The 18,527-nt window shown below is 39.2% G+C and overlaps 1 protein-coding gene across 6 annotated transcripts in view; it reads right to left on the reverse strand.

The window, feature by feature from the left end:
• KIAA1217 (KIAA1217 ortholog) overlaps positions 1-18,527 on the reverse strand; it is a 351,094-nt gene that overhangs the window by 69,445 nt on the left and 263,122 nt on the right. For all 6 annotated transcript variants that reach the window (XM_054273557.1, XM_054273555.1, XM_054273556.1 and 3 more), the window contains 2 exons: positions 8,506-8,704; positions 3,672-3,765 (listed from right to left, as the gene is read on the reverse strand). In XM_054273557.1, the coding sequence (XP_054129532.1) occupies positions 3,672-3,765; positions 8,506-8,704 (293 nt within the window). The remainder of the gene's footprint in view (positions 1-3,671; positions 3,766-8,505; positions 8,705-18,527) is intronic.

Here is an 18,527-nt window from a genome sequence, read left to right on the forward strand (position 1 = left end):
CCACCCCACACAAATCACAAATGGCAATTCCAAGGACACAGAGCAGCATGGCTGTGTACAGGCATTTACACTGGAATTCTGAACAATGCCAGAGGGGAAAAATAGACCATCTAAACATTTGTTCATAAGACAGTATTTTGTCAGAAGAAAGTACTGTTGCACAGACAGCTAGAAAGTGCTGATAAGTTATACAAGCTCAGGTGAAACAATAAATGAATGAAAGGTAGCAATGTGAAGATATATTTTTCAAAAAAAACCCCAGCTGTTGCAGATTTACAGATTACATTTTGGGAAAGGAAAAATAAAAAAGAAAAAGCACAAGTACAAATAGTCAGTGAGACAGCACTATGTGGCTACTTCTTGCTAAGCAGCATTCAACATGGCAGACCTGTCAAACAGGCCATGCTCTTTGAGAGGGAAAGGGCCAATACCAGTAAGCAAGTGAGGCACTCAGAAGGATTTCAGAAAAACTCTCTTTTAGAGGTTGCTTGGACCCCCAGCCAATTCCCTTTTCTCAAACACAACTCGCTCAGAAAAAAAAAGCATGAACAAAGAGCAGGAAAATTAGAATTAATGGACATGAAAGCTGAATGGCTCAATAGAAGATCTGAAAGTTACACATCCCACATTCTCCTTGGACATTTTAAGTCTTCTTGTCCATATGGGTAATACTTAATACTTCAAGTGTTACTGCAAATTCTTATACAGGTCTAACATCTGTTTGGTAGTTAAAACAGGTGTTCAAGCTGGCAGCTAACACTATTTTCTTAGATTATTTTGGGCCAGTTACATGGAAATTATTATAAAGCACATGAATAGAAGCCTGAATGTCATCAAACCCAGGGGTAAACATTCCAAAGGGACAAGAAGAAACAGTAGAAAAAAAACAGTAGAAAAATCTGTACAGGCAAAACTTTCCCAGTCACCAGGAAAATAAGGCTTTAACTCACAGATGACAGAAGACAACCACACTCTGAGTATCACCATGGAAAAATATACTTACAATGACTAATGCATTATATTCTAAATACTGTTTTTCAATGGTCTGACAGTCAGCTGCTTTTCTGTAGGTATTTTGAAACAGTTAAACATGATACCAAGCACACACTCCCTCCTTCCCACTGCAGTGGATTTACACTCATCCATCATATTAAATTGATGAATATTAATTTGCCTAATGCAAAGATATGCAAACATAAAAGGAGAGATAAGAAGCAAAGGTTTTTCTACAATCTTATGGGTACTCTACAATAGCAGTACATAAAATGTACATGTTTTTCACTTAGAACCCTCACGTTTCCCCCTCCTTTACTCTAGTTTGCTAAGGAAGGAGGGATAAATAATCCATCTGGCTATTGGTGTTTTCTTCCTGCTGAACTAATAACATGTGAATCCCCAGGCAAATTTCTACCAGATTTAACCAATGAGTAGAAAGACTACTATGCCCCTATAAATTTTGCCAGATTAGTGATTTGACAGAAGATCCCACTGTACTTCTGCCAAAGAGAGAAACAGTTGCAGTGTGGGCTCCAGCTTTTCAGACTCCAGAGGATGAACACTGGAGAGTGTCATTACTTTGGGAAGAGTCTCAGTTTAGGACCTGAGTATTGCTGCATAAGGAAGAGCCCAACCAAAAGACACATATCCTTAGAAAAACAGGTTTCAGTATTTCTGAGCTCAAGAAATCACTTGTTTCCATGCTCATAACTTTGAAGTGCAGAAGTTCACACAGATCAAAGGAAAGACTTTTTGCATGTTTCTCCACAAAGCCCCTATGAACATCCTGGCTCTGACTTCACCTCTCAGACCAGAAAGACAAGAAATCTGTCAATGCAAAGCAAAAGACAAATGAGAAAATAGCTCTTTTGCTGGATGCACAGAATTTCAAAATGGCATCTTTGCATTTCTATAAAGTAAAACACAATATTCTGCCATGAAAACACCACCTCTGCAAAGGCTGTCACTATGTCACCATTATATTTTAGTTATGGCCAAAAGGTGCTAACTCAGATATAATCATGACATGTTGAGTGTGCATATCTGTTGTACGACATAGGATTTTAAAATAAGCAATTCAAATAATTGCAGTTTTTGCACAGAGGCAGCACCTGTGTTCAAAACAACTCTGCCAGGCAGCAAATGCCTGGAAGAGGGCCAAAGAAGTAATTTTTACTTTCAAATATATGTAGTTAACTACAGTAGTACCTTCAAATAGGCCTAGAACACACAAATAATGCCACAATATATACCTTCAGCATCCACTGTACCTGGAACAAGAACAGTATAAGATAACTTTATAAAGCCACAGTTACAAGCATTAATGTCATAATGCACAGTGACAGTACGTCATGCCTTTGAATATGAATGAGATGTATCAGATACATCCAGTTACTGCCACAGGAATGTAACTAGAACTAAAGAATTCCAGGATGTTACAGAATACACAAAAAACTATCACATCTTCCCTTTGAAGAACATCTATTTCCTTTCTCATGTTGTGTGTGCAGCTGTGCGAAAAATCAAGTAATTAGATTTCTGACCTATCCAAATGACCATTTTATAATTGAAGTGCATAAGTGAGAGGTGGTTGAGAATAGTGCCTGTAAATAAATTATTTCAATCTTTCTAAAATATTGTGGCCTTAAACTGTTGAAACACAAGAAGTACTTACACAAAATATTAGTAATAAAGCAGGGAGACATGCTCAGAGTTAATAATAAAACCAAGTAGCAAATGCATAGTTGCAGAAATCACTTCACAGGAAATTTTCTGCATAGTTGAATCAGCTTTGGAACACACATAAAAGCCACAAAGCAGGTAGGACACTACTGGCATTGTCTTCTGGCCCCATGGAGTTAATTTGGTTGCACTGTTTCCGGGACAGACCTAGGATGGGTGGGGAGGAGATGAGGTTGTGTAATCTCACCACCACCCCCCTGTACTGCAACAGCAGCTGCAGGTAACACGGTGCAAGAGGTGTCCCACAGCTGAATCTCCTGCCTCTTGGCACCAAGGGAAGAGGTAACAGTGCAGCAAAAGACTGACACAGAGAGAGAGAGAGAGAGAAATCAAATGTTCCAAGTGCATTCTCTGTAGTTTCCTAATACAAAACATTCATCAGAAAATACAAATATACTCATAATTCTTCAGTGCAGGTAAAAAATTTCGGAAAAGACAAAACTATTTATACCACAATGAGTATTTATCAGAATTTCCTATCCAAAACTATAATTTACAAAGAGTTTCAGTAGATTTGAAGTGAGTTGTAGTTGCTCAGCCACTGGAAGCCAATCCCTGCTGAAACTTTGCTGGAGTGCACTAACACTATGCCATACTTCACTGTAAAGGGTTTGCAAACAGAGTAGGAAGCTATAAAACTCTGAGTACTGTTTTTGTCACAAAATACATAATTAAAGGCTATCTTTTGCTTCACAAACTTTTCTGCATTTAAACAAGATCAAAAAACCAGCTGATGCCCAGGGCAAATAATTGGAAGAAGAAAAGCAGTTAAAACACATTACAAGAAGCATTATTTATTCCCTTTTCTGTATATGTGCCATACGTATAGCCCAGATTTGCTGAATTGCTATGTACATATTACATTTCAGAGTTTAAACATTTAGCAGAAAAGCTGGAGGAAAAAAGAGTATAAATGCAGCATTAGTACTTACCCTTATATCTCCATTTACAGCTCTGGAAGTGTGATTAAATGCATGTGCAGGGTCTTTGTTGTAAACTTTAAGGAAAGATCGGTCTTGAATATTCCTGGAATTAAAGAATCAGCAATGACAACAGATGAAAGCAATTTTATTTACTTTGTTGCCTGAAAGTTTCAGGTAACAGACAAACATAGTAGGTCTGCAGTCGATCTATAAGAAAAGTGTAAATGCCATAACTAAGACACACACAAACAAACAAAAGCCTGCTTTGATTCTCTTTCCCATGGGAAGTATCACTCTTTCACTAGAACTCCACACCCATAAAAATTAGATAGTGTTAAGTTTCTTTCAAGATCCTGCCATAGAGTGAAAACACTTTGAAGACAATAGAACTTCAACATTTACACAGCACTCAAAAAGGATTTAGTTAATATTTACATGTCTTATTGTGCACTCAGCCCACATAAATTTTTGCTATTCTAAGAAGCAAGAATATCAAAAGAAAAGCAGTCTTTCTAACTGTAATGAGGAAATTTTAATTTTCAGCTTGTTCACAAAGCTAAAAAAATCCACAAAAGCTGAAAATTCAGTTGTAGATAAATTCTTCCTCTAAACTTTATCTATAATAAAGAAAGTTTTTAAAGGGAAAAAGTAATGCAGAAACAAATTAGCAAAAAAACTGATGAAAGCTTACACAGAAATAATTTCGATGAAAAGCCCTACAAGAATACTTTTGTTTTATTTGGTCTCTACACTTTGTCTTTGATTAATTAATTTTTTAACTACTTCATTTAGGAAAGAGATGACAGTGTTTCATTTTGTTTCAAGACCTACCTTCCAATAATTTTATGGCTTTGACACTTGCCCTGAGCTCTGCTGATTTCTGGTTCACATTTAATCAGTAGTAAAGCCTCCAATCTACGCTCACTTACATCCTTGCAAAGCTGCGATTCCTTTCATTTCCCTGTAGTGATCTCTAGAGAATTTACTTACACATGTGACTGAATTCCTTTCCTCCAGGTGCAGCTACAAGTCTAGTGAACTGATCTTAATCACTTGGATTATAATTTAAAAATGAAGGCAAGGATTGTTGGGCAGGTCTAATTTCTTTCTTACAATGTCATATTACAATCAGTGATTGCTTTGAATGGGTAGCTAGTCAGAACTTGTGTTGCTGCTGCTGTAGATGTCAAGTAGTTATTAAAGAAGCCCCGCAGCTTGAGAGACAGATCAGTGTCTTGTGTTTAAGAACTTGAGGGCTGATGAAAAGTTTAGTATTTATGAGTGTTTACTTGTAGACTGCATAGGAAAATAGCTACCTTGCGGGAAGTTCAAGTTCTTCAATTATTTACGGTAACATAAACTGTTTTCCATCTTGCAAATGTGACCCTTTGGCTCTGAGACCTGCACTGGGAGGCTCCGTTACCATTGCCTGCCTCGGACTTGGGACTGTGTTCTTCTCGATACAAAGCAAGCTCTCTCACCTTCCATTCAAGAAATGGTATATTATTCATTTAAATACATTTTATCTGCTGTCTTTTCTGTCTGATGGCTATGAGATGGTACCTCAAACAACTGGAGTTTTTTAAAAGGCATTTTCCATAAATAGTTCTTGTAGAAACATGACACTTTAAAGTAAAACATTGCTGCAAGGCAAAGCACCAAAATACTAGGCATTTGATCTCTGATATGAATGCATTTCACCTCATGTTGCTATTCTAAGATAAACATTACTGATAACAGGTATGTATTACTGCACATTTATTATTACTATAATTTGCATTACTGCAGCTCCCAGATGCCCTTGGCATGTTCAAGGACCTCACTGATCTGTGTGTGCTGTGTAAACACACCAGGAAGACAACTTTTCACCAACTTACAAGGTGAATAGGAGTCACAAAAGACAATGGAATAGTTGCAGGAAGATAAGGGAACAAAAAGAATACAGAAGATCATAGGCTCTCCAGCCAAAGGAGCAACAAACAAATGCTGGAACCACGGGCATGCTCTGAGTAGGCAGTGCAACAGAGAGAGTGGGAAGGAGACCAATGCAGTGGTTTTGCAGATGGTTTGTCTGTGGACAACACCTTCCAAGCACGTTAGAGGGCTGCCTGAGAGAGAGGGAAGGCACTTGCTTGAAAATTAAAGATATAAAATTCAAACTGGCATTATTCACCAAGTGGAAGCAGATGGCACTTGGTACTCAACAAGAAATGAAAAGTAGCATTGAAGTGGGCTTGGAGGAGTCTTCATAATGAGGACAAGTGGTTTAATGAGATGGAGAAGATACAGTCAGAGGACAAGTGAAAAATGAATGCATGCAGAACAGTCTGCTTGTCAAACAAGGAGAATCATCTTTGTTGCTTCATTTGAATGGGTAAGAGCAAGCAAGATTACAGCAAGATTACCTATTACCTGTGCCAACTGCCAAGAAAAGTCAATTACAGCAGTTGCTATTAAAAAGTTAAAGAATTACATGAGTGTTTTTTCTCTGTGTGATAGGAAATGAAGGCTGTAAAATAGGGATGATTTGGAGCACAAATCTGAAGTCCACACTAGATGCAGAGCCCTGAACCACTTTAAGAAAAAGACTGGACTAAAGCAGAAAGACAGAGCTTTGTCCCCAGTGACAAAAAAAAAAAAAAATAAAAGGAAGAGAGAAGGAAAAAGATAAAAGGAAGAAGAAAAGGAAGAAGCAGGAGAAGAAGGTGAAGAAGGAGAAAGCAGGAGAAAGCAGGAGAAAGCAGGAGAAGAAAAAAAGAAAAAGAAGAAGAAAAAAAAGAAGAAGAAAAAAAGAAGAAAAGGAAGAAGAAAAGGAAGAAGAAAAAAAGAAGAAAAGGAAGAAGAAAAGGAAGAAGAAAAGGAAGAAGAAAAGGAAGAAGAAAAGGAAGAAGAAAAGGAAGAAGAAAAAAGGAAGAAGAAAAAAGGAAGAAGAAAAAGGGGAAGGAGTTTGATGGCCTAATGCAAGGCACAGAAGAACACGGAGGAGCCTCTGAGGGAGATGGAGAGCTTAAAGACCTGACTGAAATCCCTTTGTTTAAAGGAAAGAAAGCAGAGGATTGAAGGAAGACATGGCAAAAAAAGGAGAGAAAAAGGATGCTTTATTTCATCTGTTCTCTGAGGGGAGACGCTGACAAGATGTTTTGAAGAGTAAGGAACAGAAATGGAGAAATGGTTGTGGAAATTATTTAAAGGTGGTGAAAATGCATGTTATGGACTCCATTAACCTGGAATTGCTGAGATTTCCTAAGTGAGAAGGCTGGCAGAACTGAAGGAGGGAATTTTGTTATGAAGGAAGTCAGTGGGATTTCCTCTAGAAATGCCTGACAATGCAGGCATAGGAACAGAGGAAGCAGATGTTGGGGCTGAGCCAGGCCTGAGGCTGGCAGGGCGACGCCTGCAATGGGAGCAAGGGAAAAAAGGTGGAGTGGCATTAGGATAATCAACAACTGCATTCTCAGGGGCATGAAGTCATAAACTGTTAGTCTGAAACTCAAGGGAAGATGGAGGGATAAAGGGAGAAAGAAGGGCTAGATGATGGTTGGCAATAATGCACTTGACAACAGAGATGTAGTAACCCCTATCATGAGTCAATCAGTTGATCTGATCTTGTGAATAAACTGTTTGATGTATAAGAAACTTGGGTACATGTTGAAAGATGATGATGTTTGATGAAAAAAATCAGATGGGTCTTCACATAGGCATTACAGTGGCCAAACATGGGTGTGGCAGTCTGCAAAGCAAATAAGATTAAAAGAAACTGAAATCCAAGAGGCTGCCTAATGACACTGGACAGACAGCCTGAGGAAAGCAAGACAGAGGTGAGAAAATGGAGTGTGGTGCTCTTCAAAGATTAAGAACAGGAATGGGGAAACTGGATTGGGAAGAGCTAGAAAAGCTCCAACTTGCTCTTTTAACTACAGCATGATAAAGAGGAACACCTTAGCCATAGGATCTCCAGAAGAAACAAGGCAGCAGTGGACAGTACACTTCTCTTGCACCACAAAATCTTCCTGCATTAGTGGCAGACTAGTGGAGAGCAAACAGCTTTTCTGCTTTCTCCTCCATCTTCTTATGCAAAAATGGACAAATCTCTATCCATTTTTATCACAGTTTATTTATAAAGTGCAGCATGCCTGTGGCATACCTGAGAGCTTTATTTATGCATGATTTGGGACTTTCTAGGGACCCTGAGACCCTGGAACTTCTGCTGAAGAAACCGAGTTCATTAAGCAGCTGCACTCCCACAAAATAAAAGATAGAAAGGTGAATCATTTATTAACCAAGCTCAGAATTAGTGAAGTGACTGCATCAGTTGCTGCATCCTGACATATAACAGGAAGAAGGTGCAGCAGTGCTCCCCAGTGCCACAGAGCTTTGGCTGTGTCAGACAGCCCAACTGGCACCATTGTGAGGACATCAGTGACATTCATATTTGTAACTTCAGGTTCATGAGATCAGGCTTTGCACTCCCAGTAAAGAAACAACCCAGCTTTTCTGTAAATGTTTATTCTGTATTCTGTATTTTAAATTATTGTGTTTCTGGTAAAATTCAATAAACGTATTAAATATATGAACCTTTGTATATTATACAGATATTTCAACAAGGCACGCCATTTATCAGTGGCTTGTGCAATGGATATTGCACCTACAGCTAGAGGTATTGTCAGACCAGACCTCCTGGATTACTCAGATACCACTGAACATGCCTTTATGTGTCAGGCTACTCTCTGTCAGATACTTATCAACCCCATTCCTTTCTATTCTATAAGTGCACAACAAAACAAAAAACACACAAAAAAACCCCCAACCCCATGAAACCAGCAGCTATAATGTCATGTCTTACCTCACATCACACAATTCATAGTATATGTTTCTGCTCTCATCCTTGATGTAAATGGCAACACTGGGTGATTCCAGCATTTTCATGGTCAGCTGCTGGGGGAAGGCACTTACAAAAAGGGCACGAATTGTGTCTGTGCTTGTGATCTCATTTGGCATCCTCAACTGCTTTGTTTCATCTCCATACTGAAGATACAATACACCTGCAAGCAAAAGCAATAGGAAGTTACATATTCTTAAATGCACAGTAATGATCTGGTTTCAAAGTCTATGTAGAACACAGACCAAGCCCATAATGAAAAGAGAAAAAACAGCTCACTCTCTTTAAAAAATAAAGCACATTTGTCATTCTCCTTCTCAACAGACTATTGGAATAGAGTACAGAACAATGATATGGTTTGGCCCTGATGAATGTGCTAGTCCCAGTACTGAGATGCCTCTTATTTTACTTCAGTTTGATAAATCAGAAGTTTACCTCAGAAATCCTAATGGAAAATCTCAAACACACCAAGTTGGTTCTGTAGTGGAAGTTGTTGGTAAATCACAAGGTACTTTTAAAAAAACTAGCTGAGGAAGAAATTTATCCTTTTATAGCATCCATCTTTCCTTATACATAACCTCACACTTACCAATAAAACCAAAATTTTCATTTTAGCTCAAGGAATTTTATATTCACAGTTCAATTTGCTGGCATTATATAGCATAAAGCCTCAGGTGAAAACTCCTTCCAGGAGTAAAACTGAGGTACCCCACAAAAAAACAAGAGCAATTTTGGAACCTTTCAGTTTCACAGCACCATTAATAATCACGCTTAGTGCTCAGGGAGAAACATAAGTAATCTCAAATGCAGAATTGCAAAATATGGACATTCTTACTCACTCAAGACAGAACACGCTTCTGATACAGCTATTTTCAGGGAATGGGAGGCTGTGATACACTCAATAATGGAAAGAACCATGAATAATACAAACCAGGGGACTGAGGGAAGGGGTATGAAGTATCTCTTCCATGATGGCTTTGTTGGCCCTGCCAGGCCTATGCTGACTCCTGTGCAACCAGCACTGGCCAGTACTGCATGAGTGTGGCTCGTGAGCATTGCTACAGCCCAGTCCAATGTCATCATGACCTCCAAAGCCCTCCACGAACTAAAGCACTCGGAAAGAGCCATCCCAATTAACAGAAGAAATCAGTCTGCACTTGATGGTGTTGATGAGTTCTAACCATGCTGGGTCTAGCTCCTGAAGAAAACCAAAAGATCTTCTCATGAGCATCTCCAGCGTGGGAAGGTTTATTACGACCTGCACAGCAGGAACAAGCTGCCACAGCACTGCAACTAAGCAATTTCCTGGGATGTACAGCACTAGGGATTGGATTCAGAAGTGTTCAGCTGAACTACTTTGGATACAAGGAGATGGGGACTGGTAAACTCAGTTGAGTGCACTGTGCTGTTTCTGAGCCGTCCCAGGTGTCTCTGTACAACACTGCATTGTCCCAGGGGGAAACACCTTTACTGTCTTGCTGTCTGTACGAGATGGAGCAGATATAGCTTCCACAGTGGTATAAAAAGATTGGAGATCACAGAATCACAGAATGGCTGAGGTTGAAAGGAACCTCTGGAGGTCATCTGGTCCACCCCCATCCCACTCAAACAGGGACAGATCTGGCCACTTGTGCAGGACAATGTCCAGACAGTTTTTGTGTATCTTCTAGGACAGAGACTCTGCAGCTTTTCTGGGAAACTTGTGTCAGTGCTTGGTCAATCTCACAGTGAAGAAGGGTTTCCTGACATTAGGGGGAATCTCATGTTTCATTTGGTGATTATTGTCTTTGCCCTTCTCAGTGGGCATGAATGAAGAGAGCCTGGCTCTTCTTTGCCCCTCCCTTCAGGTTCTTTTGCACACTGATGACATTATTGTCCTTGAGCCTTCTCTTCTCCAGGCCAAACAGTCCCAGCTCTCCCAACCTGTCAGAGCAAAGAGGCTCCAACCAAGTTAATAATCCTCGTGACCCTCTCCTGGATTCTGTCCAGTCTTGGGAGGATTCTGTGCTGCCAGGCCTTCACATCAAACAATAATTTACACAGGTGGGCTAAAGCCTGGCAGAGCATTTTATACAACCTGAATTCACTACAGCAGTTGCAGTGTAGATGCACTGTAAAATTGTTCTCCCATGACCAATATAATCAGGAAGGTTGGGGACACAAGGCCCTCAGCGCAGTTGCCATCAGCCATCAGCAAATCTCAGCAAATCACAAAATTTAGATTTGACTCAAGTCAATGAGTCACACTTGAAAGTCAGCAACAGGATGGGCACTTTATGGTGCTGAGGTACAAACACTGAGCAAAAGCATTGGGAAAAGCTGATGTCCTAGAATACAAAGGCAAATAATGAAAAGAAAAGAAGGCCTTCCAAGATAAGATGAGCCCTGTTTCCCCTTAGTCTTTAATATTTTTGTCTCTGTTTTCTGTAATTGCTCTGAAGGAGGGCAGAAACAATCAGATGTTCCTAAAATCAGTGGGTAATTGTGCTTGCACTTAGGGAAGGAAGATGTTAACTTTCCTGAATACTAAACAGACTAAGTATTACCTAACTGTTATTTAATATTAGGCTACTTGTATAAAATAGAGCTGTTAACCTAATCTTTGTATTATTATCAAGAGCTGATACCTCTTTCTTCATTAGACTGCAATCAAACCCCATATAAATCCTACTACAAATTTCCATTTTCCTTTGTGTGGAAAAACTTTTTCAGACTGAAATTAAACTAGTTTTCTTTCAAAGACTGAGAGGAGTTTTCCTATGACTTTTATTTATAATGCCAATATTTAATGAGCTATTAAACCTATTTTTCTCTTTTTTAATTATAATTGGAGACATCATTTACTTCTTTATGTTCATCATTTATGTCTTTATGTTTCTAGGTAAAATTGTCTTTTTAGTGCTCAAATATTCTATGCAGCTAAACATTCTTTAGGATTCAGAAACAACATTTGTAAAAAAATTAAACAAGTTAATGATTGCATTTATTTCACTTTTCCAAGATATGCAAAGACATACTTACTTTTGATGATAGCTTTCAGTTCTGAAAAAGTTCTTCCTTATGAAGAACATAAAGAACCTTCTATGTTTTGGCATTTAAATTTTATTTGATTTAGTGGCAAAAAAAAACCCAACTTTTTTTGGCTAAAAGACAGGCTTTGCATACCAGCTTTGCAGTTGGATGTGACTCGCTTTTCTGCCCAATTTAAAAGTTAGTGCAAAATTTAGAAATGTTACCTTTGCATTTCAGACCGTTAAAACCACACTCAATATTGAGCTACTGAAACCATTAACACAGAGTAAGTGGCAGAGTTGAAAAATCTTCCTTACACACAAGTCTTGATTCTGCCTGTGCTTCAATGCTCCCACAAAATAGTTACCCAAAGCAAAATCACAGTTGTCCTTGAGTCCTGAATTTTCTAACCAAATATGCATATTATGCCTTAAAACAGACAGCTTAAACATACAACTTGGAGAAATGTTTTGGCCCCAGTCTCACTTGAAAGAGGAAAAGATGTTTTCAAAGGCATAATAAATTCTTTTTTTCTTTATCCTCCTTTAAATCACATGCCCTTAAAAAACCCTACTGCCTTTCCTCTTGAGTTGTCTGATCCACATCATGATACAGCAATGCTTTAGGGCATTTCCTATTTGACAGAACTAACTGCTCACTTCTAAAAATCCTTTTTGAGCATGACAAAATAAAGAGACTCAAAATCCATTAGTTAAAATCATTCACAATATTTTTCTTCCACACATTGCCCAGGTGAAATTCTGAACACCAACAATACCCACAGGTTCCACTTCATGTAAGCTGCTGGAGCTCTGAGGTGTGTTTTACCTTCAGCTAAAAAATTACTCCCATGGAGATTAAAGCAAGAAGAAATAGAATATAACTTAGACATGGGTTTTGTTAGGGCACAGAACATACATCAGCAAAGCTGCTGGAAAGATAATTAAACACAAGGGATGTTCCTGTCTCCATGTTCCCTCAAGTCCCTCTTGCACTTACTTATGCTTCTGTTACAATGGATTTACCTGAAACACGAAGATTGTGCCCATTTTTATACATCACAAATCAAAGAGGACTATGAAATTCCCTGCTGCTCCAGGACAACATGTATGAAGATGGCTGTGAACAAGGTAACAACACCACGCAACAGTTTAGAAAGTGCAGGTCAGACAATGCTGTGGCTCCCACTTCCAAGAACTCTGAGGTACTGCCAGCCCTGCATTGTCCTACAGCTACAACACAAACTAGAATGTTCAGCCATCCCCTCTGTCACGTAGTATAACTTAGCTGCAGAAGAACTTCTGGAATTTTTGATCGTTCTTTGCCCTACAAGCAACAGACCACAAACTTAAACACAGGCCACAGCAGAAAACATTTACATGTAGGCCTCAGTAATATCAGCCTTGTAACAAATTGCTTCTCACATTCCTGTCAACAAAGAGGTATGCTTTAGAGAGGGGAAATTAAACACCCAAGAGGCAAAAGAACATGTTCAAAGAAAGGCTTACAAGCACCAAACCCAGATCTGATGATGATCCTGTGAACACACCACATGACTGCCCTTTCCTTCCCTACATACAGAGCTCTTTCAAAACACAGTATTTTCTGCTGCCTCTTTATCACTGGTCAGTGGCAGGATGTGCAAAATATTTCATCATTTCTCTCAGGGATGATCTGCATGAAACACAAGACAGTGCAATGAGAGATGCAGAGTTACCCTGACTTGGGTGGCTGAGCCCATCTGTGCTGGATTGGGATGCTCAAGCAGCCTCCCTGTGCCTTCAACCAGCACAGCTCTGAGCTCGGGCACACACACCACATTCACAGAAAAGCCTTCAGCTCACACAGTGCTGCTGAGCTGCAAAACCCACCTGGGAGCTGAGGACATACCTCACAGAGTGATGGTCAATCTCACCTGAACACACGGGGTCCAGGCTGGCTTTAGAGCACGGAGCTGCATAACCCCAGCAGAACTGGTACAGCACCCATACTGATAAGACCATAACTCCTGAGTCACAACTGTAAAGGTTTACTCCTTATGGCAGGAGCTAATGTCATGCAGGTGTCAGGAAACCACCCAGCTCATATCTCTCAGCACCTCCATCACATACACGGTGCTGACCTAACCCTAAGCCCCGCGTTATCATGGTTATATTGCTAGCAATGATCTCCATGTAGGGCAGCTTACATACTTAGGAGAACTTTAAACACAATTAGCTTTTGTTTAAAGAACAAAAATTATCTTTAGAACTGCATTATTTAAGAGACAAAAGTTAAATACCTGATAAAACAAGAGTAAGTAAACTAACAAGATTGTGTCCTCTTCTGTGACCTTTACAAGTATCTGTTAGTTCTCTCAAACAATGGATTTTAAATGGAGAAATATAATTTCTCACATAATTCTCTTCAAACAAAAAAGAAAAAAACTGAGGCAGAAAGTTATTTAACTCCTTAGTTTTATGAAATAAAATACAGTTAAAGCTTATATTTGAGTTCATGAGTTTCTTTTCTGTGAAGCTACAGGACTCCCTCTCTGTAGGCAAGATCTCTTACAAATTTCTGCACTGAAATATCTTACTGGCATTTGGCAATACCTAAGTCCAGCTGAAGAGAAGTATTAACTGAAGAGAAAATCTGTATTTGGCTGGTAAAGGATACTTGGGTGTTGGAACATTGAAACCTTCCCACAGAACCAAAAACCACTGGCATGAACAAGACACTCCTACTCTCTTCCAACACAGCTATTGTATGCATCCTCTGGAAATTATGTGTCAAATCTGAAAATTTCTAGTAATAGTAAAGCTGGATAGACTGCAGCAATCAAAACCTGGATGTATTGGGAGCTCTACACCTTCTTGAAACACAACGGTATATACAATGGTACAACTAAAATGGGGAAAATACCATTAGATTAGTTTCACTCTTTACCCCTAACCATCAGTTAACCATATCTTTCTAATAAGATGGGTAATCTTTGTTTTTTCATGCTGCTTTAGCTTGATCTGCCACCCATTGAGTCAGTCTCTGTCCCTCATGCTGAAGTCAGCAGCAATGGTAAAAAGCAAAAGTGAGAAAAAGCATCCTTGTTTCTTACTTATATTTATGTCATGTCATTACTTGAGACTTGCATGAGTTTTAAAAGCTAAGGATAATCTTTAAAGTCTCAATGATAACTGTTTTTGTTGGGGCTAGGTCTTTCCTCAAAAGCACATTTTAAAATTTTAATTTCTTATAACTAAGATTTCAAGATACTTCCATTTTTTCTTTGCTTTTGAAAAAATTGTCAAATATAAGATTGCAAGGATGGCAGAGGCCCATATTGCTGTTCTCTGCTCCCCATCCCTCCTTTCCCCCCAGCTATCTAATAAACAGAGCAAACACACATCACCAAATTCTGCCAAAGTTATGCAGACACAAGTTTATAACAGCAACAACTCTTGCAGCATGGAAGAAATTCCTCAATATTAAGTTCTTACTTTCCATACCCTCAAGACTTAAGTCTCCTATTTCACCACAGTTTCAACTAGTCTGAGGTCATTGCCATGATCCTTGTGGAATTTCTTGCCTGAAGCTCTCATAATAACTTCTGTTAGTAGTCCCTCCGGCAAATCTGTCCTCCACATTCAGAAAATGTTCTATAAATATAATTAGCTGTCTTAAAGTACTAAGAGAATAAAAAAGTAGGTATTTTAATGAATAAAAACAATTACTTATTTAATTTCTTTTTTTGCACAATAGTCTGAAGAGATTTGTTCAAAGTATTAAGTTGTTTGATAACAGTTTCAATAAAAACAGGAACTGTTTCATTTAGTCCAGTATTACATTTTACTGCTATTTCATTCTTCTCTGCTACTTACAGTGACTTGCAATAATTTGCTACTTAATGAAAAAGACAGATGGAAAACTCAGTAGTCACATAAATTTCCTACCAAAATGTTATGAATATTAAAGGTTTTTAACTGCCACTAAAATACTATCACTTTTCTACAAACAAATGCATTCAGCTGGCTAAGAAGAATACGTAAAAACTAAAAAAAATAAGGACAACTTTTTTTACCTAAATAAAACCTAGTATTTTCCCCATCTGATTCCTGATAAAACCTGTGAAAAACTTCTTGTCAGAAGGCAACTTTGTCTACATACCTATTTCAGCAAGTTCATCTACTGTGAAAAGTTACTTCTATCATCTAGAGATTCTGAGAGAACATTTCATTTTAACCAAGTTCCGCAAGTGAAAATCAATGTTCTGGCAGGATCACTTTTGGACAATAATTGTATTCTGTTGCACAGAATAGCCCAACTGACCAACAATGTGACTTTTTCATACCCCAAACTGACAAAACAATGCCAGCAAACTTGGAAGAACACAAAAGTCCTATAATACTGGATGAAAAAATATTTTAAAAATTACAAGTGAACAATTCAGTGAGATGAACAAGAAGTTTCATATATCAGAGTTATTTTTCAGAGGGCCCCCAGAGGCTCTGCCATGCTGCATTTACTGCACTCACATGCACCAGTTTTGCACAATAAAATCAGAGAACTCCACACACACAGGCACAGGACATGCCCATGCAGGCTCTGCTTTAGTCCACCAGAAGCTGAGCCCCTGATCTCTGAAGAAGCTCCCAGCCAAAGGTGCCAAGCTGGCCAGTACAGTTTCCAAGGATGTGCCTGCCAAATCTGTGCAGATATGTGAAGCATTTAAGGTCACTGTAGTCAAGTACTTTACAGAGGGGCGCTTTTGTTACTAACTTCTAAATGGGCAAAAGCAAAAAAGACAAGAAAATATCAATTAAATTTCTTGTTCTTCTTCTTCAATAAATGCACAAAAAAAAGGAGATCCTACCCAACTGTATTTCCTTTGTGTATAAATCAGCTGTATCAAATTCATTATTTAAGTAAAAACTATTTTTACAAACCATGTTTTTTAGTACTAAACGAGGTACAATTGATGTGTTTAAGGGCAGAATGTGACCATTTTAATAATCCATAGCCATGAAGCATTAAAGTAATGCAGGCCATGCATGCCTTTGCAATTTTGCTCCATTTACCAAATGGTCTGTATTTACAGCAAGAAAATATCTTCAATATTTCTGAAGTTATTTCATTTCTAAAAAGTTCACTACTGTCAGTAGCAAATTGAGGGGTTCAGCCATCAGCATTGAAGAGCACAGTTGGTTAGGGCACCACACCAAAAATTCACCTCTGTGGGCTCTAACAAACAGCTTGACTTTAAATGAAGTCCTCACAAGCTACTTCAGACAAGATCTTGGAACCAAGCCCTTAGTTTGCATGATTAAGAAGAATGCCAAGAGGCCATTCCCTAGACTCACTCCAATTTGTCATTATCTTTCATGTATTGGGGAACCAAAACCGGACACAATGCAACCTCACAAATGGTGAGAAGAGGGGAATAATCCCTTCCCTTGACCTGCTGGCTACATTTTTCCCATAGACAGCTATGCAGTGTTCCCTCACTGCAAGGACATGCTGCCAACACACAGTCAGTCACCTTGTTGTCATACCCTAAGTCCTTTCTGCAAAGCTGCTACCAAGCCAATCTGTCCTTGCAGGGCTGCTCTGTCCCTGGTGAAAGGCTGCATTTGCCTCTCTGGAGTTTCATGAAGCTCCTGCTAGTCCATTTCTCTGGCTCATTGGGTCCCTGTGAAGTGGCCATCATTGGGCACATCAACTGCTCTCCTTGGTGTCAGACTTGACCCCACTGCTGGTTCATTCCATCCCAAAACCAAGGTTTCTGATGTCAAAAATCACTGGAGAGAGTCCAGCCCTGAGAAGCACAGCTAAAACTCAGCTGCCAGTTACACACCCTGAAGGCCACCCTACCTCCCCCATGTGGCTACAAGGAGGCTATGAGAGATATGAAAGGCATATCTCTCATAGCCTCCTTTATGATAAACAACATCCACCCTCAAACAACATCCATAGCCATATGATAAACAACATCCACCCTCATACCCATAGATGGTCTATTCATCACAGAAGGTAATTGGGCAAAGCAATGGTACAAGCACCTCTCTCCTATGAAACAGACGAGTAGTTAAAAAATATCCAGAAGTGCTCCCATCTTCAGAGCTGCTCAGACCATTGCCCCTATTGTACCAAGAGAGCACCCTAAGCAGCAGGCTATCAACAAGCTTCTGATGCAGTGATTATCCTCTTATCCTGCTTGAATTTGGTACCCTGTAGCCAGAAATGCAGAAAAGAGACAGAGAACAAGAACTAATACAAGAGACAGTCCTATATGATACCACAGAGATGACATTATTTCCCTCTGGGAACAGAAACTTGAACTTAGGCCCAGCACAGTAATTATCTGTTAGAATCACTACCTAAATGTATAAACAGTACTGGGACCAATGATTAAATCCAAGAGCTGTCCTCATTCAGGGAGTTGCTGTTAGCCCTGGCAGCAAATCCTACATACAATGTGCTGAGGGACAGGCTATGCTTCTCTCCTTGGCTGAAGTCTTACACTTTTTAAGATGCGTGGAATTGCAATACACTTTTTTCCTTTGCATACCCATGTCAAATGGAAGGCTCTGGTGTTTGTGTGACTTATTATATTAGAGGTAGACTTACAAATTTTGCCTAACACAAAAATTAGATCAGATCCAAGTGATAGCTCCTGTCCTAGATACACCTCATGGGACAGTTCTATCTGGCCTCCTACCTTTCCTCTGAAGGAAGGAGGCCTGTACAAGATACTCCAGCTGCTAAATCTGTCTTCCAGCAGACACCAAATGCTAAAGGCTCAAATTGCTGCTGCTAAATCCGAACATGAAGTGATGGTAGAGCTCAATAAGGACACTACATCTTTTATGAGGGCATAATTTGGGATAAAGACAAAAGCCACTAGCACCCTGGCATAGCTTTATTCAGTTCATCCAGGTTGTACACTCTCTACCTTTCCTACTATCTTCATCACTTTTCATTCTGATTTATTCATTTTG

This window comes from Melozone crissalis, unplaced genomic scaffold (assembly GCF_028551555.1).
Source record: "Melozone crissalis strain CALT ecotype California unplaced genomic scaffold, PUWL_Pcris_2 ptg000016l_1, whole genome shotgun sequence".
Lineage (NCBI taxonomy): Eukaryota > Metazoa > Chordata > Aves > Passeriformes > Passerellidae > Melozone > Melozone crissalis.